This window comes from Petaurus breviceps, unplaced genomic scaffold (assembly GCF_028583685.1).
Source record: "Petaurus breviceps papuanus isolate PSGF00001 unplaced genomic scaffold, PetGlider_PUasm1.0 90903, whole genome shotgun sequence".
Taxonomy (NCBI): Eukaryota; Metazoa; Chordata; class Mammalia; order Diprotodontia; family Petauridae; genus Petaurus; species Petaurus breviceps.
In genome coordinates, this window is record NW_027187376.1 from 9645065 (window position 1) to 9670986 (window position 25922).

Consider the following 25922-nt stretch of genomic DNA (forward strand, 5'->3'; position numbering starts at 1 on the left):
GCTTTTTTACAAGTGTGAATACTGGATTTATTTGTATAGTTATAACTTTTCTCTGTCAATATAGTCTCTATTATACTACTATACTCTAAATTTCCTGCTGCTTCTCTGATCAATGCTTTATGTTACCCTTGAGAATTTAATTTCTTCTTTCAAGTACTACTTTTAATGCTTAATATTCTCAAGAATTCTGGGCCTTTTCCCCTTTGTCCTTTTCCTTGTTGAATAACAAAGTGATCAATCAATCAACAAGTATATAGTTAAGATTTACTATGTGAATAGCCCTTTTTATGTGCTCTTGAAGATACTAAGGAAATAAAATATGACCCCTTCCCAAGGAGCATTAGGCCTCATTACGAATTCAAGACATACCCAGAACACAATCCATGACAACTCAGAAAGATATATAGAAGTTTATGAAAAGCAAAATTATATGATATTCATTCAACAGACAGTTACTAAATACCTACTAAATGAAATGCACTAAACTAGGTGCTGGTAAATTTTAAATAAGATATGGTTCATGTGTTCATGAAGCCTATTGGATAAATAGGAGACAGGACAAAAAAATAGATAACAATAACACAAAATGTGATGTCTCAGGGACAAAGTCATTTTTAAGCAGGGAGATCAGGGAAGACTTCATAGAGAGAGTGGCAAGTGAGTCACACTTTTCAAATAATGTAACTCCATAAGTAAATAAGGAAAGCATTGCAAAAGACAAAAGAGTGGAGTGTGGGCTAGAATTGTTAAAGTTTAGTGTGTGGCTTGGGGCTTTGAATGGGCTACAAAGGAAGATTAGGGTTTAGATGGGTAGATAATAGAACAAAAGTTTTCCAAACAGGAAAAATGGTATGACCAAAGATTTAGAAGTCAGAAAAATAAGCTGTGTTTAAGGGATAGTAAGGACAGATGCAAGGATTTATGTTTCAAATAAAGTCATAATCATCTTACAAGAAGAACTTTTAAAAAAAGAAGCATTTTTAGAAGTAACCTGCAGAGAGGTGATAGACTCAAAGTACAGAAAAAGACATACACTTTTGGACTTACCCACTTTGTGGATTCATTTTATATGAACATGAGTATTTATCAAAAGGGTTGTTTTAACATATACATACATATATGCATATATATATATATATATTTAAAGCGATCTATATGAAATGGATATTTATGGTTTCATATACAATCTTCTTTTTGTCTTCTGCTATAGATATGGAAATGCTCATCTTAGAGTGTTTAAGTTGAGAAAAATATATAAAATTATTCTTCAAAAAGCAGGATATAAGGGGCAGCTAGGTGACGCAGTGAGTAGAGCACCGGCCCTGGAGTCAGGAGAACCTTAACCCCAATTGCCCTCCAAAATGCAAAAAAATAAAACAAAACCAAAAAAGCAGGATATAAGCTACACAAGGAAAGAGATTGTGTAGTTGTTTCCCTAGCACTTAGGATAGTCATACATAGAGTATGCAGTTAATAAATTATTATTGTTCTTGCTACTTGGGACAAGGTGAAGGCTGTTGTTACCAAGATCAGTTACTATTGATATTAAACCTTTCAGGAGGGTGTAAGGGAGATGGAATGAATTGCAACCTTAACTTGTCACTTGAGTTTGTAAGTCCATAGTAACTGGATCTTCTTTTGAATCAAAAGCTGTAAACTAGAAGCTTGCAAAGACAAACAAAAAAGGAGTCATCTCATCTATCCCTACTTTAGGTATAAATCTTCTCTAGTTAACTTGTAACTGGGCTTTCACCCAAGCTTAGAGTAGTTAGAAATGAAAGGTTGGCTTGGTAGGGCTGAGCCAAAATTATTGAGGTTCTTGATATCTCATGGCTTCTACATACTTTTAATTTAGCATAAGAAATAAAAAGGGAAAAATTCATGGGCACCTCTGTTTATAACTTTTTTTGCTAAGGATATGTTCGTCTTTTCAATAAATCAATTTTTAATGTACAAGCAAGCATTAATCAAGAGGATAAAAATACTTAAACAAGGTATTATTCCAAATTGTAGATTTTGAAGGTTTTTTTACATAAATACATTGAAGCAGGAGTTTTGCTGAGTGTCTCAAAAGTCCCATTAAATTTTAAATATTTGAAAAAAATATATGTTTATTTTTATTCTTCAATTGTACTCAAATTAAAGCTCTTAGAAAAAGACTAGTTTCTGAAATACACTATCATATGCCAGTAAAGCCTTGATATACTTCTGACTCACATAAGCTAGAACATACCTTGTGACTTAAAAGTGAGGAACCTCATGTCTGAAAGGGTGAAAAAAATAACTAGGAAAAGAACTATGACAGGCATTTCCTAAACTCTAAAAGTGGAAATCCAGTTTTACTTTGTCTATTTTGGTTCCTTCTTTTCATTGGCTCTTTCCTTTTGCAAACTCCCTTTCTTACTTGTTTAGAAGGTTTATTTTCTCCCAGGGTGCTGTGCTTACTCCACCTAACATCATCAATTCATCCTGTTAAAACAATGTTAAATGCAATAACATTGCTAAAACAGCACTACCCTGTTATGGATTCAACTTCCTGCGTTTCTACTTACCATGTGACATTAGACATGTCTGATGAAGACATTACTCTGATGAAGAAAAGATTTATGGAGAACATGATAGTTGTCTTCAAGTATCTGAGGGGTTATCATAAAGAATGATAAATGTTTTTCTCGGCACCAAAGAACAGAAGTAAGAGCAATATATGGAAGTTGAAGATACATAGATGTGAGGATGTAAAGGAGTTTCCTAACAATTTAAGTCATACAAAAGTACATTGGGTGGTAAAGAGTCCCTTTACATGAAGTCTTCAATGGAAGGATGAACCATTAGAGATGCTGTAGCAGAAATTCTTGTTCAGTTAACATTGGATTATGTGGCCTTTGAGAGCCCTTCCAAATACAAAGTTCTGTAAAGTCACCTAACATTTCTGGACCTCAGTTTACCCAACTGCAAAATGAAGATGTAGATAGTCTTTAGTGTTCCTTCCAGATCCTATAAAAATCACAGGAACAAAAAGATGCTAGTCTGCATATTTCCATAGTATTCCTACTTTGCCAGCCCCAGAAACTTCCCTGGAAATCCAAGGCATTAAGAGAGGAGATCAAAAGTTTTACAAGATAGAGGTCATTCAGAACAAAGGAGGAAGCTGAGATTGCCTAAGTGTTAAGGGCTCCCAGATGTCCTATTCTCTAACAAACAGTAGGTTGAGAAGATTTGCATCTTCAGAGGTTAGTCATCTATGATTACTGAAAGGTTTTATCAGAGTATAGCGGAACTCATTTGTAATCAACTGTTATTGCAAACCAATATTGTTAGGGTCAATCTTACCATATCAATTTGGTTAAAAACAATGAAATTGCAATTGGGCTGAAAAATGTGTATTTGTCCTTCTTACATTTTCCAATGCTATTTTACTCTCCTCTTGAACATTCATGCCTCTTTTTTTTTAAAAATATCCCCAACCCATTAGACAAAGAAAAAATATAAATATGACAAATACTGTTTAGAAAAGATGCTAATTTCTTTCAAAACTTAACTTTTCATCATATACAAATGAAAACAAAAATATGGAAAAAGTAGAGAGTCAGAAATAGCCCTAAATCAATAGTTCTTCTTCTTTTGTTTTAAACACACATGTGTTTAATATATATTTAATGTTATATAATCGATTATACATAATTAATATCTAATATGATAAAATAATAATATATTCTAAAATATGTTTGATATTCAATATATATTTAAATATACTTAATTGCATTTCAGTAAAATTAGTTTCCTTTGTAATTCTATGTATTTATTTTACATAGTTTTTTAAAAACATAATTCTGGGAAGGGGTCTATAGGCTTTACTAGATGCCAAAAAGGTCCAAGACACATATACACACAAAAAGAAGGTTAAGAAGCCCTGCCCTAAATAAATATTGGGTTCAACAGTGCTACCGTATATCCAAGTCACATCCCCCCTTCTACTTTCCCCACATCCTGAGATATTCACTACTAAATTCAAACACACTCCCAGTATTCTTCTGCTGTCCCACCCTCTCCCCCTTTTCTTGTCAGACAGGAAGGGGATCTGGAAAAGGTATTTTTTATCGTCATGTTAGTGCTCCCAGGCATAATACAAATGAAAGAGATGCCTCTGAAAAAGACAGTGCTCATAACAAAGGAATTAATCACAAATGGTGACATTTTAAGTACCGATTGGGTATTTTTTTTTTACCTAGAAGATTCCTCAAATCATAATTTGTAGTTGATTGTTCCCATCACCTCACTTTTTATAGTAGCAAAAAACCAAAAACAAAGTAGTTGCCCATAAACTGTGAAATCGCTAGGCAAATTGTGGTACATAAATGTAATGGAATATTACTGTACCTTAAGAAATTATGAAGAATATATGAGAAATTATGTGAACTGATATAAAGTGAAGTAAGCAGAACCAGGAAAATAATATACACAACGACTTTTTTTTCCATTTTGGAGGGGGGAGGGCAGGGCAACTGGGGTTAAGTGACTTGCCTAAGGTCACATGGCTAATAATTGTTAAGTATCTGAGGTCACATTTGAACTCAGATCCTCCTGACTCCAGGGCCGGTCTCTATTCACTGTGCCATCTAGCTGCCTCTATACACAATGACTTTAAGCGTAAATGGAAAGAATAACAAAACCATAAATTCTATGTAATTGTAATAGCCAAATTTGATCCCAAAGACAAGAATTGCAAATGCAGCTCCCTCTCTTCTTTGTAGATGTGGCAGGCTATAGGTGTTAAGTGCTTCATATTAGTGGAAGAATTGTAGCTTCTGACTACAATTTCTTCCTTGCTTTAAATCTCTCACTACTACCAAAACTGCCAGAGTAAATTTCTTAAAGTGTAGGTCTGAGCATGGCATGCTCCTACTCAATAAATTCCAATGGTTCCCTATTACCTTCTGAATCAAATACAAACTCTTCTATTTGGTATTTAAAGCTTTCACAAGATGGAGCTTTCCTATCTTTACAATCTCCTTACACATTACGATCCTCCATTCACTAGGGGAGAGTAGACAATACGACCTAGTCACATTGTACTACTACTTACTATTCCTCCCCAACCATAGTTCATTCTCCAGTCTCTGTCCCTCGGTCCAGGCAAATGTACAGGACATTTTGTCCCTCATGCCTAGAATTTTCTTCCTCTTCACCTCTACCTCTTGGAATTCCTGGCTTTTTTCAAAATTCAGATTAAACACCACCTATGTATGAAGCCGGTGCCAGTCTCTCCACCCAATTCCCCAGTTTCTAGGCTATTATGTATCTATCCTGTATGTATCTTGCCTATTTGTGTACTTGTTTTCTCATTAGAATGTAAGCTCCATGAGGACAGGAACTATTTTTGCTTTTATCAACTCTAAGTACAATGCCAGACACCTAGTAAGTACTACAAACACTTAATAAATTATAATTTTTATATTAATTGAATTCTAGCCCAATACATATTTCAAATGCTGTTATTATAGTAGCTTTCATTAAGTATGTAGAATGTTACCATGACACAAAAATATGCAATCATGTTACTGGTTACCTTAGATGGCTTAGTAAATATTCCATCAGCAATGTGAATATGAACACAAGTTCCAGGTGAAAGATATTTCTCAATATTTCATTGATATACAATCTGCTATTCTATATTTTAACCTCTAAGCTTTCATGAAATGAAGTAAAGCAATTGATGTCCATTCCCATCTCACAAAATAGATGCTGATGCTGACCCACAACAGCAATTAGTGAAGGCACAGCCAAACCAAATTTCCCCATTCCAATTCAGTGCTGCCTAAGTATGAGTGAAGGGACTTAATCCCAAGAAAAATGAATGAATTGTTTTTCTATATATATTCACTCTCTTTTATCTGCCACTGAAAAACAGAGGGCTGGCTGTCATTTCATTACTGACAGAGAACTAAAATTGGCTTCATTTGCAGCTTGTTCTGATATAAAATTTTATTTTGTGTCTCATTATAATAAAATAAAAGAAGAGACAGTCTGGAGACACGATTCATTAGCCTTGGGCCAGTAACTTAAATAAGGGTAAGCCTCTTCATAGACATGGGAATAAATAATCTTACCCAGGTGCGAAGCTAATGTACCAATATGGAGAATCAAATGTCTTTTTATCTCCTTCACCAGCCTGAATTGGGAAGCCCTCCACTTTTCCTGTTCTACAAAGGATCTAATCTTGAAAGCAAGCAAAGAAAAAACAAATAAAAAAATAAAACTGCCTAGGTAAAAACTGATTGGGGGGACCATGAATTTAATAGGCTTTTTTTTTTCCAAGTTTAAGTGAAATGCTCGTTTTAAAGCAATACAAAGCATGAAATACAGAAAAACAAACCAAAATATAAGCCTTCAATTGTAAATGAATATTCTTAAGCTGAATTGTGCTTTGAAGGCAAAACATATAGTGTTGTATTCATATCAGAATGCAAATTTTAGGACTAATGTTTCAAAGTGGAATGCGGTAAACTGGGGTATACTCATCCAAGCACACATTATATTAAGACATATGAAAATGTATTCACCTTTCTGATATACATTTATCTACATGGCGATGTCTTCCTCTTTACCCTTAAATACAATCATATACACACAAGGCACACATACATGTGTTTATTTCCTTCTTCCATAACCACCAATGTTGCTACATATCGATAACATATCTACTTTGATTTCCCCCCAGCAGCTTTCCTCACTTCATAGTTCAAGGGCAAAATCTTCAAAGCTTACACTCTCACCATTGCATAGCTCGATTTAAACAATAAAATGATAAAAGAACAAGTTACTATGATTCTAACTTCAAAAAAAAATCTTTTTCTCAATACATACCAACACAAAATGACATCTTGAATTTTTAGAAGGGAAAAATGTTTTCAAACCAAACAATCAGACTTTTACACACTCTGCCATAATCATTTAATAGTTAGACAATGTTGCTCAGCTCCTACAGAGCTCCATCTATAGTGAGCTCTACAGTTTATAAACAATACAAGCCTCCCCCCTCTTTCTCTCTTTAGTTTCCAATGTAGATTTTGTTGTTGTTGTTTAAAATTCTACCCTGTCATCTTTGAAACTTCATCCACTCACACTTCTTCAATAATAAATGATAAAAGGAAATGGAATAAATTCCCCTTAATGAGGAAATTTTCACCTGGCATAGAGGAGCTGGGGAAATCTATTAACTGACTTGAGAAACGCCTGCAGCATTGCAATTACCAAGGGAGTTGGTGTACTTCACACAGGCCTCTCTTCCACTTGACTGGCTTTTATCTGATCCACCAACTCACAAGTAATACTAAACAAATTTCCCTCCAGATTGTACCAGCTCTAATGTGAAAATGAGCACTCCACTTGGCCTACAATTATTGGATGGGCTTACAATTTTATTATTATATTGGTTTTTTTTTCATTCTCCCCAAAGTCAGAAGTTGAGGGAAACCCAGGCCCTGATGCTTAGTAATGTTGTTAGCTTTAAAAAGGGAACTGAGTAAGGTATGTGTGTGTATCCCATACAGATATATGTTAATATAGATCTAGATATTCTACCTCACTACCTCCTTACAAGCTTCTTCCAAGAGATTTGCACTAGATTCACTGATTATTTCTGGCATTTCATGAGCTCTAGAGTAAATGGCAATTACGATGATGAGATCAGTATAAAAGTTGTTTATCTCCTTGTCTTTTCTCTTAAGGAGACAGATTGTTACTTCTTTCTCCAGAGAAATGCAAAAGACGACTGTCAAAAGCAGCAGTAACATTTAGAAAGGCAGGAGATAGAAAAGTAGCTGATTGTAGCAAATACCACCCTTTCCGCCATCCCATTTTTTGACAAGACTAAGCTTGTATCTATCTAGCAACAATATAGGTGTAGACGGGACAACATTCAGTCAATCATTTTGCTTTATCATGTTTATGACACACATCAAGATATTTAACAAACATTGTAACCGAATTTTTCACTCTCTATTTGGGGATATGGTATCATATAGTTTATTTGGGTTAATCAATTTAGCTCTCTCGTAGATCTAAATTTTTAACTGAGCTATGGCAGGTGGGTTCTTTTTTCCTGAATCTATACACATAGAATATTCCTATTCTATTAATTCTGGAGGGGAAACAATCAGAAAAGTCTCCAGGTCTAAGCCCTAGGACCTATTACCTTTAAAATAGATCAAGTCTATTTCTAAACTCTGCACTTGGATTCATGGAGATGAAAATATGCTTATAGCTCATTTCTGTATCTTCTCACTCACTTCAGAATGAATGTGCTTTCCACTCTTCTGTAGAGCTTATAAGACTGCCAAAGGAGTCTGTGACCCCCCAAAAAAGAACCTTTACCTAATAAATACAATGCTTCCTCTCATTTGCTATTTACAGAATGTGATTTCCTATTAAGGCTAATAGTTAGAGTCTCTCTAATTGAAAGCAGCCAATAAACATAATGGATAAATCATGAAGGTCCATATTCAAATTCTGCCTCTAACATATACTGTATCTGTGATCCTGGATAAGCCTCAGTGTCCCAGGCCATTCTCTAAGACAGATATGCCTTGGTGGAGGGGTTCCCCACCCTAATGAATGTAACCTCATTTGAGAGTAAGGATTGCTTCATTCTTTGTACTTATAACCCCATGTACATAGAAAGTATTCAATAAATGCTTATTAATTACATTTATTTAATCAAAATAATAATATCACAAGGTCAGAAATGGGAAAAAAAAAGGTTGGATTGTTTTGCTTTTGTTTTTTTAATTTACATGGTTAATAAAATCCTCAGGTCTTTTCCAATAAATAATCCAGGTCACCTAATGCATCAAATCTGGACCCAGGAGATAAAATGTAATGCTTTATTGCACTGCAATATAAAACTGTGATTGAATGAGGATTCTTTGATACTTTACATTCCATTGTTTCTACTTCAGAATATCAAAAATCAACTTTAATTTCAGCTTTATACTTTTCTGAAGCTTCACTACAGCATGTTTTAAAATCAAGTCATGTTCCTACAAAGCTGTTTTCAAAATTTACCTTTTGTAGTCCCAAGGACATTAGCAAGAGAAGGAATTCTCCATAAATAACTTTCTGTTGACTTCTAGAGGCCATTACTCAGAATCTTATTAAATTGCTTAGCTGACGCCAACCAGCTGCATAACTGGTCCATGGTATTTTTCTGCAGAATGTAACCTGGTCAGGATGAAATTTTCCTAGCCCTTGAATGAAAAAGGTGAAGATAATATGTTGTAGGTCACAGACGACACACTTAGCTATTTCTAAGTGAGCCTAGAGCATTTACTAGAATTGAATATTTGGTGACATATCATGTTTGGTGTTTGTTGCTGAAAGGATGACAATCTGTATGGCAATCTAATTTTCTCAGCCATTTGGAGGTCTTCAAAGCAAAGGGGAGATTAAGTGACAATAAGTAGCAATACTAGTAATTATTTTTGCTCTCTGACATCAATGATACTCAGTTCAAAGGACAAATTGTAAGAACTAGGTGTAGGCTTCCTACAGTAAAGGATTCATTTGTTGCTTCAGCAAACAAATGCCTACTATGTGCCAGATGTTGTTTTAGACTGGCGTGGGGAACCTGCAGCCTTGAGGCCTCAAATACATCCCTTTGACTGAATCCAAACTTCAGAGAATAAATCCCCTTAATAAAAGAATTTATTCTGTAAAACCTGAATTCAGTCAAAAGGTTGAACCCAAGGACCTAGAAGTCCTCATGTGCACTCAAGGCCACAGGTTCCCCACCCCTGTTCTAGACTGTCAAAGATGATGCAATTCAGTTGGTGCATAGGCAAGGGGTCCCAAGTACGGTGTCTCATAAATTAGTTAATTAATTAACTAATTGATTAACACTGCTGAGTCAAAGTGGAAGTGTAACATAGTGGTTTGGGTTGAAGTGTTATCTCTGATTCCTGTTGACTGTGTGACCTTGAACAAGTGCCCTCACTTCTCAGTATGCCAGATTAGACAATGCTCTAAGACTATAAGACACAGAGAATGTATTGGTATTACTTTATCTGTATTTTTGGTCACTAATTATAATTTACACTGCAATAATAAAATGCATACTTTTCCAGGGAAGGTAATGTGGCATGAGTTTAAATATTCTCCTTCAGAAGCATTTTTTCCTGAGCTCTCAATAAACATTAAATTTTTTCTTGAGGGGTGGCCAGGTAGCACAGTGATTAAGAGCACTGGCTCCAGTGTCGGGATGACCTGGGGATCGAATCTGGGCTCAGACACTTAGCACCCACCCAGAAACACCTGGCCGTATAACCTTAAGCAAGTTACTTAACCCCAATTGCTTAGGGGCAGCCAGGTAGCTCAGCAAGTAAGAGCACCAGCTCCAGTGTCGGGATGACCTGGGGATCAAATCTGGGCTCAGATACTTAGCACCACACCCAGAAATAACTGGCTGTGTAACCTTGAGCAAGTTACTTAAACCTTATTGCTTTTAAAAAAAAATTTTTCTCTCGAAAAAAAATGTATTGGCTAAGGGAGTTTTCTTTTCCCGGGTATTTCCTTTATCATTTGAAATTATTCATCCCTATTCCTGTAGGTGAATGAAGAAATGTGTGGCAACTTTATTATATCATTTTTTTTATATTTAAGTTTTTGTTTATGCATAATGGTCATGATAACCTTCTTGAAAATTCTATTGAGCACAGGCCATGCCTTAGAGTTGATTCTCAGCTACAGTATAAACACAATTCTTATCACTAGCATTATGTGGACAGGGAAGGTTCAAACTCTTATAGTCTTCTTTGGTTCCTCACTCTCATTTGGCCTACTCAACAAATCAGTCATCAAGACCTCCAAAATAGGTGGTTTCATATGTATAATTTCATATACATTCATATGTATCATATTGCTTCATATGTATCATTTCCAGACTCCTATTCCTCTTCCATGTTCTTTTTCATCATAAAGTCCTTAACATTCTCATGGCCTCTGTACCTTCACTCTACCTAACCCTGCTCTCAGGAAGGAAGCCAGTACCAGTCATTTGCATCATAGTGTGAATTTGTATGTTTTATGTCTCATTTATATATTTTAATTATTTTCTCTAATTGCAAAATAAAAAACATCTTCTATTATTAAAAAAAAAACTTCCAGAATCCTTAAAGAAATAGAAAAAGTAATTGAAGAGCCAAGTTCCCTCCACAGCCTGCTGAAATTATATTGCCCACCCAGCCTTTAAGTATGACCAGTACTGCTTCAGGAACTATAATCATTCCTGATTGTGTTAGCAGCTGTAAAAAGAATATCTGCTTTACTGAAAATTAGATAAGAGCCTTTTTATGGTTGATTGAAAAAAGTCATTTTTATAAAGAAATTGTTAAGATAGTTATAGAGAAGCTAGGTGGCATAATTTACAATGCTAGGCTTAGGGTCAAGAAGACTTGAGTTCAAATTCAGCCTCAGGCACTTACTAGCTGTATGAGGAAATCACTTAACCTCTGTCTGCCTCAGTTTCTTCAACTCAAAAATGGGGATAATAATAGAGTATCTCTCAAAGGGGCTGTGAGAAATGAGATAATATTTGTAAATTGCATAGCCCTAGGTCTGCCACTTAATAGATGCTTGTTCCCTTCCCCTTGAAAATGCTCAGTACTTATTTTAAAGGTAAATTGAAAGGACTTTCAATCAGGTAAGTCCTTGTGCTTTACCCACAAGAGTACTAGAAAAGAGTATATACAGTATTTTTTGCTGTTACAGAGGTCAACAACTCATGCAGGAAAATAATGCTTAGGACTTGACAGCTAGGAGTAACTAATATTCAACTTCTTGGTTCAAAAATTATTTCTCAAAATAAAAAAGCTTCATGTCATGATGGTTAGAGAATAGAACTGAAGGAGGAAGCCCCAGGCTATATTCCCAGCTTTTCCCTGACTTATGACACATAAAGTGTGTCATGAAACCTCTGTGACTCAGTTTTACCATTTGTAAAAATAGAATCATAGTATTTGTCACCTGTTATTTTTGCAATGTACTTGAAGATCAGTGGGGAAAGAATAGAAGAATAAATATATAAATATATTTCTTCTATCATGGCATGATTTTTGGACAAGTTTTGATTTCTATTCTACTACCTTATAAGATTATTGAGGTCAAAGATCTTATTTATCTTTAAATTACCTACGGTAACTGGTATAGTATTGCAAACAAAAATTAAAAAGAAATTATTTGTTGAATGAATGAACATCATTTTTACATGCTGATAGCCCTCTACAAAGAAAACCATCAGTTGAATAAATAAAACAATTAGTTTGGAAACACAAATATCAATGCAGGCATAATCTATTCATTACTTGTGAATATTAGGTGAGACTTTATATATAAAATAATGCATATGTATAGCTTTGGATCTCTTAAAGAGACTACCTGCAGTAATGTAAGGATGATACAAAGATGCCCATGTTTTCAGTGGTATAGGGAATTTCAAGGTAAAGAAACCCTATCAACCAATTCAAATTTTCATCTTCTCTGCCACTTACAGTCTTTTTTTTTTTTTTTTTTTTTAGCAATCGGGGTTAAGTAACTTGCTCAAGATTACACGGCCAGTTATTTCTGGGTGTGGTGCTAAGTATCTGAGCCCGGATTTGAACCCAGGTCATCCCGACACTGGAGCTGATGCTCTTACTTGCTGAGCCAACTGGCCACCCCTAAGCAATTGGGGTTAAGTAACTTGCTCAAGGTCACATGGCCAGGTGTTTCTGGGTGGGTGCTAAGTGTCTGAGCCTGGATTCGATCCACAAGCCATCCCAACAGTGGAGCTGGTGCTCTTACTCACTGTGCTACCTGGCCGCCCCACCACTTATAGTCTTAGGAAGCTACCCATGACATTCAAAAGCCAGGTAACTATCCCAAGGTCACCCAGTCAAAATGTGCCAGAAGCAAGACTTGATGTCAGGTAGCCCTGTCTCCCAAGTTCAGCTCTTTGACCAAACTGCCTATAATAAGAGATATTATAATTAATGAATAAAAGCTACCCATTGTAGGTATACTCTGAGTTTCTTGTCTACCAAATAGCATGCTACTCATTATGTTACAATTCTAAATACTCTTCTATACTCTTAAGGACATGATATTATGATCAATATTATCAAAGTCATAAAAGAACCTTGATTTAAAAAAATAAAAGGAATTAGTGATATAGGAATATTAATGCTTCTGATATGCCATTTCCAATTTTCTCTGAGCCAATAAATCACTACTAAACAACTTTAAAAATTAGAGTCATATAGGTTAACTTAGAAACATCGCATCATCAAAAAAAATCTTAATCATTATCTGAGACACAAAGCAAATTAAAAATAGAAATGTAATTTTATATTGATCACTTAATAGAAGGATGAAATCCCAAGAATAACACCTCTGTTTCAAAGATTAGAAAAGAATGGATGCTTTGCATACAATTCCAATCTAAAGCATTCTTTTAAAGTACTTACTGAGGAGGCAAGGTGGTATTATGGAAAAAGAAATGTACTAGGTATCTTGAAACCTCAGCTCTAGTCCTTGGAACTACTACAAATTAGCTAATGTGACCATGGACCTGTTGTTTATCTCCTTTATAGCTTCCTTTCGTTATCTGTCAAGTAAAGGGGTTACACTAGATCAAGGATTCTTAGCCTAGGATCCATGAACCATTAAAAAAAAGTAATTTGATGACCATATTTGAATGTAATTGGTTTCCTTTGTAATTTGTATTTTATTTATTTTATGCATTTTAAAAACCTTATCCTGAGAGGGGGTCCACAGACATCACCAGATTACCAAAGGGATTTGTAACACACACACACACACACACACACACACACAAACACACACAAATTTAAGAAACCCTTGAAAGATGATCTCTAAATCTCTTCCTGTTCTATGATTGTATAAAAGAATTTGGGGATAAGAGAGTGTTTTAAAAAGTGAGCTATAATAAACAATGATTTATAGCATTATTTTCACCAAAGGAAAAAAAATAATTTATCTCATCTAGTACATTCCTTTTAGTCTCACATTACACCAGTGAAATAAGAAAAGGACATTTTATAGGTATTGAAAGTGAGCTTCAGCAGTGAAATGATCTAAGTGACTATACTATGGTTCCATTCAAGCCATCAATCAACAGTTGCCTACAATGTGCTCCCCAGAGTGACCATGGTGTGCCCACTGCTTCCTTCTGTTAATCAGCAAACTAATTTGATATGTCAGAACAAACCAGCTGCAGATGTAAAGTTCTACATACATGACAATCACACCAGCTTCTCCCCAAAACACATTCACATCAAACATTGTTGGTGTTTTGTTTTTTTTCCTCAAGTAACAAACCAATTTCCTCTAATCATAAAACATTATCTCTCTGGCGCTGGAAGGGTTACAAAGTTCCTGCATAGTACTCTTATGAGGAAATAGTATAAGCACTCACAGGATATCAGGATCTAATGCTGAAAATCAATCATCTAACTGAGTGCCTCATTTAACACATAAAAAAGTGAAGCCTGGATAGACAAAGCCTTTTGCCTAGGGTTACAGAGCCAATACATGCAAGAGTTAAGATTGTGGCCTGATCCTCTGAGTCCAGATTCAGTTCTCTTCCCATTATACCCACTCTTCCTGTTTTACAGGTGAAGAAAGTCTTCTAAAGGCTAAGTAACTTACCCAGAGTTATACATCCAGGAAATATTCCTAGCAGAAACAATTTTTTTTGCCTTTCTTTGTATTCCTATCACTTAGCACAGTGCCTGAAACAAGAAGTAGACTTGCTGGAGTCAAAATTCAAACTTCTGTCTCTGGATTCCCAAGTCCAGCTCCCTGTACATTACAGCAATGGTGTCACACTCAAACAGAAACAGATTCCTGCTGGTGCATTCTGACTTAGAAAAACACAAATTAACATTTTCTATGTTATGTTATAACTATAATTATTTTGTTAAATGTTTTGTTAAATTATATTTTAAACTAGTCCCGTCAGAACTCAGGAGTTTCGGCTTGGAGTGGGCCACAACTTGACAACTCTACACCATACCATATTATCTCCTAGAATAATCATCTTTTTACTGTATTATGCTATGGAATTGCTTGTTTTTATTCCATAAATTGAAAATAAATGGTTTTTAAAAATTAATTCATTTCTATTTTTATATCATCAATTTTAATATCATCATTTAATTTAACTTTACTTTTTTAAATTTTGTTTTTGTCAAGTGTCTACCTTTTTCCCAGATCTTTAGTCAAATAAATACAAGGCCCAGTATTTGTAATAAGTAATCAAAAGAAATGAAAAGCCAATGAGAAATAACACACATCAGAAAAGCCAGAAGAGATAGACCTTTAATTCAAAGGGATGGCCCCAGTTAACTAATATTTACATTACTGCATCTGCTAGGGGTTTGAGGCCTCTAGAATAAGACTTCTGTTTACTGAACTCAATTTAGCACTTTAATGCTCATGTGGAACCTCAAATTTGTCCTCAATTTGTTTTTAAAATGATGGGTTCTGCTTGTAATTTCTAGTATGCACCCGAAGACTTCCTCCACCACACCTCAAGCACAGACTTACAAAAAAACAGATGCTTGGAAAAAGAGTGTTCCCTTGCCTTACAGAATGGAAGCTCCTTTTGCTATTTGCTAAGTAGGAATTATTAGAATGGAAGAAGCAGGTAGGTGTGCAATCTAGGGATTCAATAGCATCCTAGACATCGACATATGTTTGATGATTACTGCTTGTTAACAGATAAGGAAGCTCTATACAACTGCACCTTTGTACACTATACCTGATCTCCCATGTCTGGAAGATTCTCCCTTCTCATTTCTGCCTCCTGAAACCCTTAGCTCTTTCCAAGGCTCAATTTAAATTTAAATTTCTACAAAAGACGTTTCTGTACTCCCCCAGATATTGGTACCCCCACTCAACCTGAAATTACTTGGTTTCTATCTTGTCTATATTTTGTGTTTAATGATCAGAATACACATTGTCTCTTTCCAGTAGAATGTAAATTTCTGTAGGTTAGGGACTGTTAATTTTTTTACCTTTGCATCCAGAATACCTATCCCAAATGCCTGGCACATGGGTAGACTAAATAAAGTCTTGTTGAATTGAATTAAAATTTCTTACGTTTGCAGAAACTAAAAGAGAAACCATTTCATACTTCTAATTCTTTTTATTTTTATAAAATGTTCAAGCATTAAAAAATAGAAATAGTTTACTTTTTACTCCTGATTTTGAGGACAATTGTTTTCTTTTAAAAGGTTTTATACAACATTATAAAAAACAATAGCAATACAGCTCATCAAGAACAGGTATTAAAGTGGAATATTCAGGACAAATTGCCCAAATTGAGTGAAATGCAACACACGCTTCAAAATACAAGCAATAATAAGAGATGGAACAAATTCTCCATCTGAGTAGTTTTTAGGGTTCTTCTACAGCCTGAGTTTTATGGTGTCCTTTGCAACTTTTCTCTTGAATGGAGATCGCTAAACATAGCTAAACTTTGATTCATAATTAAACTTAGACAGGAAAATAACTGGATCTGATTTTCAGTCTAAAATAAAAGAGCTAAGGAGGCAATCTTCTGAGTAAGAAAATAAGAACAACCGAAGGTTTTAAATAGCTGTCGCAGAGAGGGTAAACTAATTACCCTTGTATTAAACACCCATGTAGTTTTGCTTAGTTGTTTAGATGTTTCTTTCCTAGAAACACCAAATTGGCCTTTTAAGCCAGAATGGGCAGTTTTGACTCTGTTTACTAGTAATGTTGGAAGTAATTCCCCTTCTCCTTGGGTTGCTTCTACACTTTATAACCTTCTATATTTTATGCTATATTACATTTATTTGTGTATATGTTTTAACTTGTTGTACTGCTCAATAAATGCCAATGACTACTTATTACCTCTAAAATCAAATATGTTGTTTTCAGTTGCTTTTAGTTGTGTTCAACTCTTTGTGACCCTGTTTGAGGTTTTTTTGGCAGAGATCCTAGAGTGGTTTGCTATTTTCTTTTCCAGATCATTTTACAGAGGAGGAAACTGAGGCAAACAGGGTGAAGTGACATGCCCAGGGTCACACAGCTAATAAGTGTCTTAGAGCAGATTTGGACTCATCAATATGAGTCTTCCTGACTTCAGGTCTAGCACTCTATCCACTGAGTCACCTAGCTGCCTCAGAATCAAATATATTGGTATTTAAAAGCTTTCACTGCACAGTACCTATGTATACCTCTCCAAACTTATTTTATATTCATTACTCCCCTTCTTGTACTCCCCTTCAGTCCAGCCAAAATGGCCTCCTTGCTGTGCTTTCTATGACAATTTCCATCTCCCATATCATGCCTTTGTACATGTCTGGAATGAACACATTTCTCACCTCTGTCTTTTAGGATCATTGATAGCCTTCAATGAACAACTCAGATGCTACCCACTGTACTGGACCTCTAACTACTAGTGCCTCTCCTAAAACTTACCGTATGTGTGCTTTGTTTATGTTTCCTACATGCTTCTACATCAACATATCATCTCCTCCAATAGAATGTAAGTTCTCTGAGGGCACTGAATATTTCATTTTTGTCTCTATATCTCCAGAGCCCATCAGAGTTGCTGGTATATAGTAGACAATAAATACTTACTAATTGACTAAGTTCCCAGCTAATATGTGCGTAATGATTTAAAGCTCGCACATCTGTTCACTCATATTATCGCATTTGATGGTCACAACAATCCCAGAAGGTAGGCATTGCAGCCTTCATTTTACACAAGAAGAAGAAACCAAGAGGTTAAGTGCTTATGGACACACAGGTACCTAGCATCAAAGGAGGGATGTGAACCCAAGTCTAATTCCAATTCCAATTTCCATATGGCCTCACATATGACCACGGGATTCAGAGCAGGTAGAGAACATAGAGATAATTTCATATAATGTCCTCATTTTACAGATAAGCAAACTGAACCCAGGTTCATAGATTCCAAATTCAATGCTCTTTCTACTTCTGTGTACCATTCTTATTTCTCTTTGTATAATTGACAATAATAATAGTAGCATTTACATAGTACTTTTAGGTTTCTGGCATGCTTTACATATATTGTCTCATTAAATCCTCACAAGGTAGATGCTGCAAGGTAGTACTATTCTTATCTCCTTTTACAGAAAGAAGAAACCGAGGTGAACAGAAGTGAAGAATCTTTCCCAGGATCATACAGCTAGTGAGTGTGAGGGAAATTTGAACTCAGGTCTTCCTGATTACAAGTCCAGTATAGCTATACTACCTAGCTTCTTATATTCTTTATTTAATATACCCATTAAATAATTAGTTTTTTTTAATTTAACTGAATTGAAATAGCTTCTGTATATAGTTCATCCAAATTTGCTCTATTCAAAAACTTTACTGCATTTCATTTGGTTTCCCGCCTGAGCTAGAACCCAGATATGTGTCAATTGAGGAGTTCACTTAATAGCGTTTGACTTGAATTTCCCATATATAGTTGAACCCTTTTGTACATATATCCTAGTATGAGGGTACAGGGTGAATGCTCAGTTTATGAACTTGCTTCAAGTTCATTGTTGTAAGGGGGATAAGGGAGGGCATGATTAATGTGGCCATTTATCCAATTCCATGTTCTACCAAGCTAAGTTATAACAAGGTTCTACTTCAATTTTAGAGTACAATGATTGATGAAAACATTTTGCATATTTTTTTTCATTTTACCTATAGTAGAGCAAGAAAAACATCACAGTGCCCATCACCCTATGGTCAGATGTTTTGTTTTGGTTTTGTTTTTGCCAAATCCGATAAGAATTTGCCCAGTAACAGTAACAACTTTTTTTTAATTAAAAAAGAAATTCTAAATAATTTTATGTATACTTTATTTTCTGGTCATTTTAAGATATATCTATGGGAAAGGAAGCATTGCATGAAAGTAAGACCCTGTATGAAGTGGGCAGGTTGTGTGAATGGAATATTGGTGAATGTGGACCAGAGATAAGTAATCAATCAACAAGCATCTGTTAAGGGCTCACTAGCTTCAAGGCACTGTGCTAAGATCTGGAATGGATCCCACCTAACTGGAGATGTAGAGCAAGGGCGTAGCCAGAACTTATATACATTTTGCAGTCCTGCTACAAGTTCTGGCAGACCTATGTTCTCTCAATTTTTTGCATGGCTGATATAGGCTAGTATTAATAGATGTTTTGTATCAAGCATATAAATTCCAGGACATATGCATTCTACTAACAGTCCCTCATATCACTTGGCTGCAAATCAATAGCAACTCTCAAAAAGCTGAAGAGATTCAATCTAAAATGGAGGGGGGGAAGCTATGCTCCTAAGAAAATTAGCTAGTGTTACACTGCCTTAAAATTTTGGGGAACTGCCAAGAAAGGTCAACTTCCCTAACATGCCCTTGGGTAATAATAAACAAGTTAAGAGAAAAAGAGGAAAGTCAATGATGTGAAGTAGATAGAGAGATCTTTCTTTTTGAAGCTGCCTGAAGTTATGATAACAGCTAAGACTACCACAATAGATATTGTTCAAGAAGTGTGACTAAAAAATGTTACTACTAAGCTCATTTTGTGACATGTATGCAAACAGAGATCTAATGGGAGCAAACAGTGTCTAGCCTGAAGGCTGACCAATTATGCTAACACCTACCCTCCTTGTCTAGTAATTCTACAGAGAACTGTGATTTCATAGATCATCATGAGCATGACACATGTATCTGTCCTTCAAGAAAAAGGAATTTTTTTAGCCATTATTTCCACTACTTACCATAGGCATGTAATATTCATCGGTTAAACTTTCAGAATTCAATGAGTCCCAACATTTATCTCCCCATCCCATATCCAGTGTGTGCCTTCTTGCAAATTTCAAAGAAGCTTACATTCCATCAGAGAGTAAACATCTGGCTTCCTCTTCTCAGTGTTTGTTTACATTCATAAAATAATAGCAAACAAGTTTTTTGTCATTATCATGGGGTCATATGATCATAGATTTGGAACTAGAATAGCACTGACACCTCATAGGATTGTTGTGAGCATCAAATGAAATAATATATGGGGAAGAACTTGGAAATTCTTAAAGTATTCATATAAATGAAAGGTAGGTAGTACAGTAGATAAAGCATCAGCCTTGGAGTCAGGAGGACCTGAGTTCAAATCCAGCCTGAGACAACTTACTAACTGTGTGACCCTGGGCAAGTCACTTAACCCCCACTGCCTCTGGGGAAAAAAAGATACAACAAACTAGGAATCACCTTGATCATTAACTATTTTATGTCCTGAATCACTCAATCATATTCAATTAAATTTAGCAAATATTAATCAAGTGTCTACTATGTCCAAACACTTTACTCAGAAGACATAACCATGGGGGGGGGTTCCCTTTGGGTTTACTGGTAACTGTTTTAAACTGTATTAAAGCTAACTCCGTGAGCTTTAATAAACAGAGTAGCTAAACCAATTATCGAAGATGCAAATTTCATATTATTATACCCATCATTTTGAAGTACTATGAAATGCACATAGAAAAGATTTTAATGTACTATTTATGTATCCCATTATAAATATAGAAAACATCTGTTTTTGCAAGTATGATTGTCCCTGAAGATGAAGACTGAAAAATCTAAATAGCCAAAAATAAAAAAACTAAAAAGCAAACAAATGCAACACAGTAAGGAGGTCAGAAGGAATTTATACAAGCTGTATAACAATGAATTTTCTTTTATTCCCCAAGGACCTTGCTCATTATCTTTAGACATTTATTTCTGCTTAGTTAGAATCTCTAGAATTTCAGCCTACCTTTTGACAATAACACAAGCTACTCAATTAAAAATGTGCAGTTTCCCCAAAAAGCAGAATTTGTATCAAATGAAGGTTTATTTCATAGCAAAATCTATTATCTCTCCTCCAGTTCCTTATCTAGTCCAATTCTGAATACTATAAGTTTCTAGCACCCTCATGTGGTTTAATTTCAGTAGTTTCTGAAACATTCAAAATCTGGTGCATGAAACTAGAAAGTGGTAGAATGGACTATAAGTCAACATGGTGTATCTGCTGGCATCATAAACCAAGAAAGGAAACCTCAAGTCAGCAAAACTCAGAGATGAATTTATAGCCTTGATGCTCAATTTATTGCTATCTATTGTTCATTTTATGTGATCACTAGATAAAATAAGAGATTTATATATATATATATATAACTGCTTCTAAAATTATAGCTATTCTAAAGCTAGGAGAATAAGAAGCACAAATCTACACAGAGAGACACACACTTTTTAAATAGTTTCCTGGGTTAAAAAAAGGGAGAAAGGAGGAAATGTTTTGTTCAAAAAGGAAATATTTTCATTGCCACACTTGTACCTATCCTAACTAGGCAGATAAGAGTTCAAAAATTATGCTCTGTTTCTCAAATGGCTCAATAATTTGGGCTTTGGAATCTTTCCAAGGCCCTTGATAACTTCTTAAGTTGACTTTCTATATGACCTCAGATCAGCTAAGATCGACAAGAACAATTTATCCGGAGAGAATTATTTCTCTGTGTAAACATGCCACAAGGCTAGCAAAAGAACTACTCTGTCACATCAGATGAAATAGTAGTTCAGGACAATGTCTGAGGGGAAAAAGTGAAGAAACTAAGAAGAAACTGCACCTGTGACCAAAGGTAGTTATTTAAAACCTGCATTTGAATTTCGGTCAGAGGTGCCCCCCCCCAAATGTTTCTCTATGCAAAAAGGAGATTTAAAACAAACTTCATTATTTAAGTAGCAATTGGCATTGTCTGGGTATTCCTGAAGGGGCATGACAAGGGTACTAATGGACATCCCTGAACTGTAAATGGAATTTTTAAAATAATTGGCCTTGAAGTAGAGAAAAATGTTAATGAATTCTAAGAGCAAGTGGTGAAATGTCTATTAATGGAAGCTGGAATTTGGCCCATTTACAAGGTAAGGTGAGTGGTCATGATTCTCTGAAATATTAGCAGACACAAAAGCATGTATTTGTTCTATAAGATATACTAAGGTATGAGCTATCATTAAAAGAGTGCTGGGAGAAGGATTAATGATGGGTAAGTAATTTTCTACAAAGCAAGAAAATGATCTACTCATTTGTAGAAGAGCAGTACTTAAAGATGCATAAACTTTAATAAGATCATTTTAATAGCATATAAGTAAACAGATTAAAACTAGCTGGATTCTCTGTCACCAGGAATGTATATCTTGTATATGATACATACTTACATTTTTTCAACAAAGCAAATTATGATACTATACAAGAGAGTGATCATCTATTTAGGGGTAAGGTTAAAAATTTTAATATATGACAAACCATTTCTTCTATGCTGAGAACAATTTGAAGGGAAAAAAAAAACTTCTCAATTATTTTGTGGCCACAGCTGCTATTCTGAGGACCCAGCACCACTTAGCTCAGTGCTGTTGGGTAATGTGCCAAGACAAACTGGGAAGCATCTGTGGAAGCCAAGAACAGTGCTGCCTTACCTGTTTAGTCCCTTTAGCTTCCTTTCCATGTTTATAATGTCACGCATCTTAAACAAGAACCATTTGTCAATGGATGTAAGTTTGACGATCTCATCCAGGGGCATGTTGTCATCTATAGCCTGCCAAAGAGAAAAGAAGTGTATACTTTGACAAACACTTCACAAAAGTCTAGCAATCATCCCTTGCCATGTTATTTAGATACCCTGGGGCTATAACTTGAGATATGAACCATGAAACTGGCATCACCGAAGTTCCCTTCCAATAAGCCCAAACTCGTTGTCAATTGCATTTGCAAGCAGGATACAGTGAGTTGGTTAAGTAAATCCCAGAAGTATATACCCTGGGAAAGTGTCATGAAAATGTACTGTTTCTCCCTAGCCTTATCTTCCTAAGCCTAGCATAAAGGGTCTGGAAAAGTCATCTTAAAAAAAAAAAAAGTCAAAAGTATACCATTCTCATCACCAGTCGGAAATGGTGGGATCAAAATAATAACCTTCTTGTTTATTCTTTGCTGAGATTTTTCTAGATTATTCTTTCAGAGAGAAGTATCACTAATGGAAAAAATTCTCATTTTATTTAAAGGAATATGACCCCTGCATTGGGAAAGAGTAGTTTACAAAACCCTATGTTAAACAAAACAATGAAAATTAATCAGATACATTAAAAGAATATTTCAAGATTTTATAATATACTTTCTCCTCAATAACCCTGTGAGGTAGGTAGTACAAGTATAACCATTTTATCAATGGGGAAACTGAGACTAAGTAATTTGCTCAAGGGGATATAACTACTAGGCATAACGGAAAGGATTTAGACCCAGTTCCCCTAACTTTATAGCTCAGTTCAAACGCCACTTTCAACATGACACCTTTCCTGATTTTCTCTACTATTATTGCTACTGCTTTCTTAATCACCTTTATTATTTTTGCTTATATATAATATATAATGTACTTTGTGTTTTTGTGTATATGTCTCTTCTACATAATGTAAATTCTTTGAGGGCAAAGGCTGATCCATTTTTGTCTTTGTACCCTATGAAAGAACCTAGAATATTGTAGGCACTTAATAAATAGTTGTTGATTGATCAATTATGTTATATGAGCAAAATGAAAGAAGAGGTAAGCTGAAATTGAAATCCAAACTCTTCATATTTTTAAGCCTTCTTGATTAGATGCTGTCTTCAAACCTCTCTAAAGATGTTTAGTTTCCATTTTTATTATTTTAAAATAAATGTCTCCATATTCAGTAGGGAAAAAACAATCCAATATTATCCCTGATGCAATATGTTATATTTTGATACAAGATTTTGTTAATCCCCCAAGGAAAATGAAATACACATACCACTATAAATTATGCAGTTTTATTTTCTATGCATGTATTTTGTTTCTTTAAAGCCGCTTTTTCATGATACAAATTTGTGATATATCCAATCATTCTCTATCTTCCTTGATGTATTTCAACTATCAGAAATGACTATGGGGTACTTAGGTGGCACAGTGGATAGAGCATTGGCCCTGGAGCAAGGAGGCCCTGAGTTCAAATCTAGCCTCAGACACTTACTAGCTGTGTGACCCTGGGCAAGTCATTAAACCCTGACTGCCAACACACACACACACACACACACAAGAAATGACTGAAAGTACTAGAAGGCAGAATATGTAATCCCCTTTTGACTAAAAGTTCCATTTAATAAGAACATTCCATTCAAGTTCTGATTGTTACATCACTCTGCTAATATTCTACTTTTTTAATTTTGTCAATGATATTAGGTAAGTTCCCCAAAACTAAACACTTTTGAGTATCCTGACAATTAATTAGTCAATCAATAAGCATTTAATAAGGGATTACACTAAATACTAGGAATATAAATAAAAAAGGATAATATTCCCTGTCCTCAAGGAGCTTATATTCTAACAGATAAGCTAATATCCTTTTCTTAAATGTTCAGTCATATGCTGATTGTGACAGGGTAAGGTAAATAGAAACTTGTCTTAGAACAGCACTATTATAACTCTTATTACAAATTACTGTGACACCTCAGTGATTGTGGGTCATTACAACATGAGGAGGAATAGATATTTGGGAAGTTCCAGTCACTTTTATTGGATAGCAAGCCAAATACTAGCTAGGCCTTGCTGCTTTGTCTTCAGGCACACTACCTCTTGGCTCTGATATACCGCTGGCATGAAAGTGATTATCACCCCCAAACAATTCTGAGACTGCATTACTGTTTTCAAAATCAGAAACAATGCCCTGCATGCCCCTAAACCAGGAGAGATGGCTGATCCAGTCACCTTGCAATATGACTGTAGCAGACAACCAGCCCGTAAGCAAATTGCCCTTTCCTGAGATTCATGAAAGCCAGTGAAGATTTACACACCCCCCTTTACTCTTTTTTTCCTTTTCAGTTTTTCTCTTCCCTTCAGCTTTCTCCAGGCCTTAAATTCTTTGTCAAAATCACCGAGTTCCTTGTAGCAGTAGAAATAAACAGTAATGATGACCTCTAACAAACAGAAATAAGTTCCTTCCTGTGGTGTTACTGGCAGCCAATAATTTATACCACAGTCATATTCCCTTCTTGATAGATTTTCTGGTACTTTTTCAGGAGAAAGCCTCCACTCACCTACACAAATTCAGCTAAGGGAGAATCTTCAAGCTTTAGATAGCTCTAGGAGGGGGATTACTTTTGACCTTTGACCCCAGCCCATAGGGTCCCTGTTTTTAGGGATCCTTACCCATTCTCTTAAGAGAGCCTAGGAGCAAGGTTGCTGAGAATAGGAAAAACCACCTTCTCTTTCCTTTGAAGGAATGAATATATAAACATGATGGGTATTAACTGGGAGATGATTTTTAGGGGATTGTTTTTAACAGTCATTTATTGTGTATGTTACAGGAGAGACTCCTTTCATTATATGGGTTGGACTAGAGAGCTATTTTGGTCCCTTCTAAGTCTCAGATTTTGTAATCATGTGAGAGGAGGGCAGAAGGAAGAAAAAATAAAGAAGATGAAATGAGGGCTTAGAGGAGTTACTTCTTATCCCAATGCCATTAATTATCTTAATTCTGTAAAACCTTGACACAAGATCAGCATAATAACTCATGGATCCACCTATTTAGTAAAAAACACCAATCCTCAGTTTCATTTAAAAATCAAATGATTTTGCATTTAAGACACCTAAAGAATAATAGAGAGAGGAATACAACTTATATGTAATTTAAAAAAAAACTTCCTATTTTTTTTTCCTTTTTCTTCCCCTCCCCTGGGGCTTATAACTGACACAAAACTGCCCCTGGGTTCAAAACCACTGACAGTGTCTTTCAGTTCCTACAAAGGTAAATTACAAAGGCTGACTCTCCCTTTAAAGAGGAAATTCATATTCTCATCACTTCAGCACTA

General features: G+C 35.3%; 1 protein-coding gene across 1 annotated transcript in view; it reads right to left on the minus strand.

The window, feature by feature from the left end:
- Window positions 1-25922, minus strand: part of CPS1 (carbamoyl-phosphate synthase 1) — a 155244-nt gene that overhangs the window by 49924 nt on the left and 79398 nt on the right. The window contains exon 21 of the mRNA XM_069075103.1: window positions 22526-22644. Within this exon, the coding sequence (XP_068931204.1) occupies window positions 22526-22644 (119 nt within the window). The remainder of the gene's footprint in view (window positions 1-22525; window positions 22645-25922) is intronic.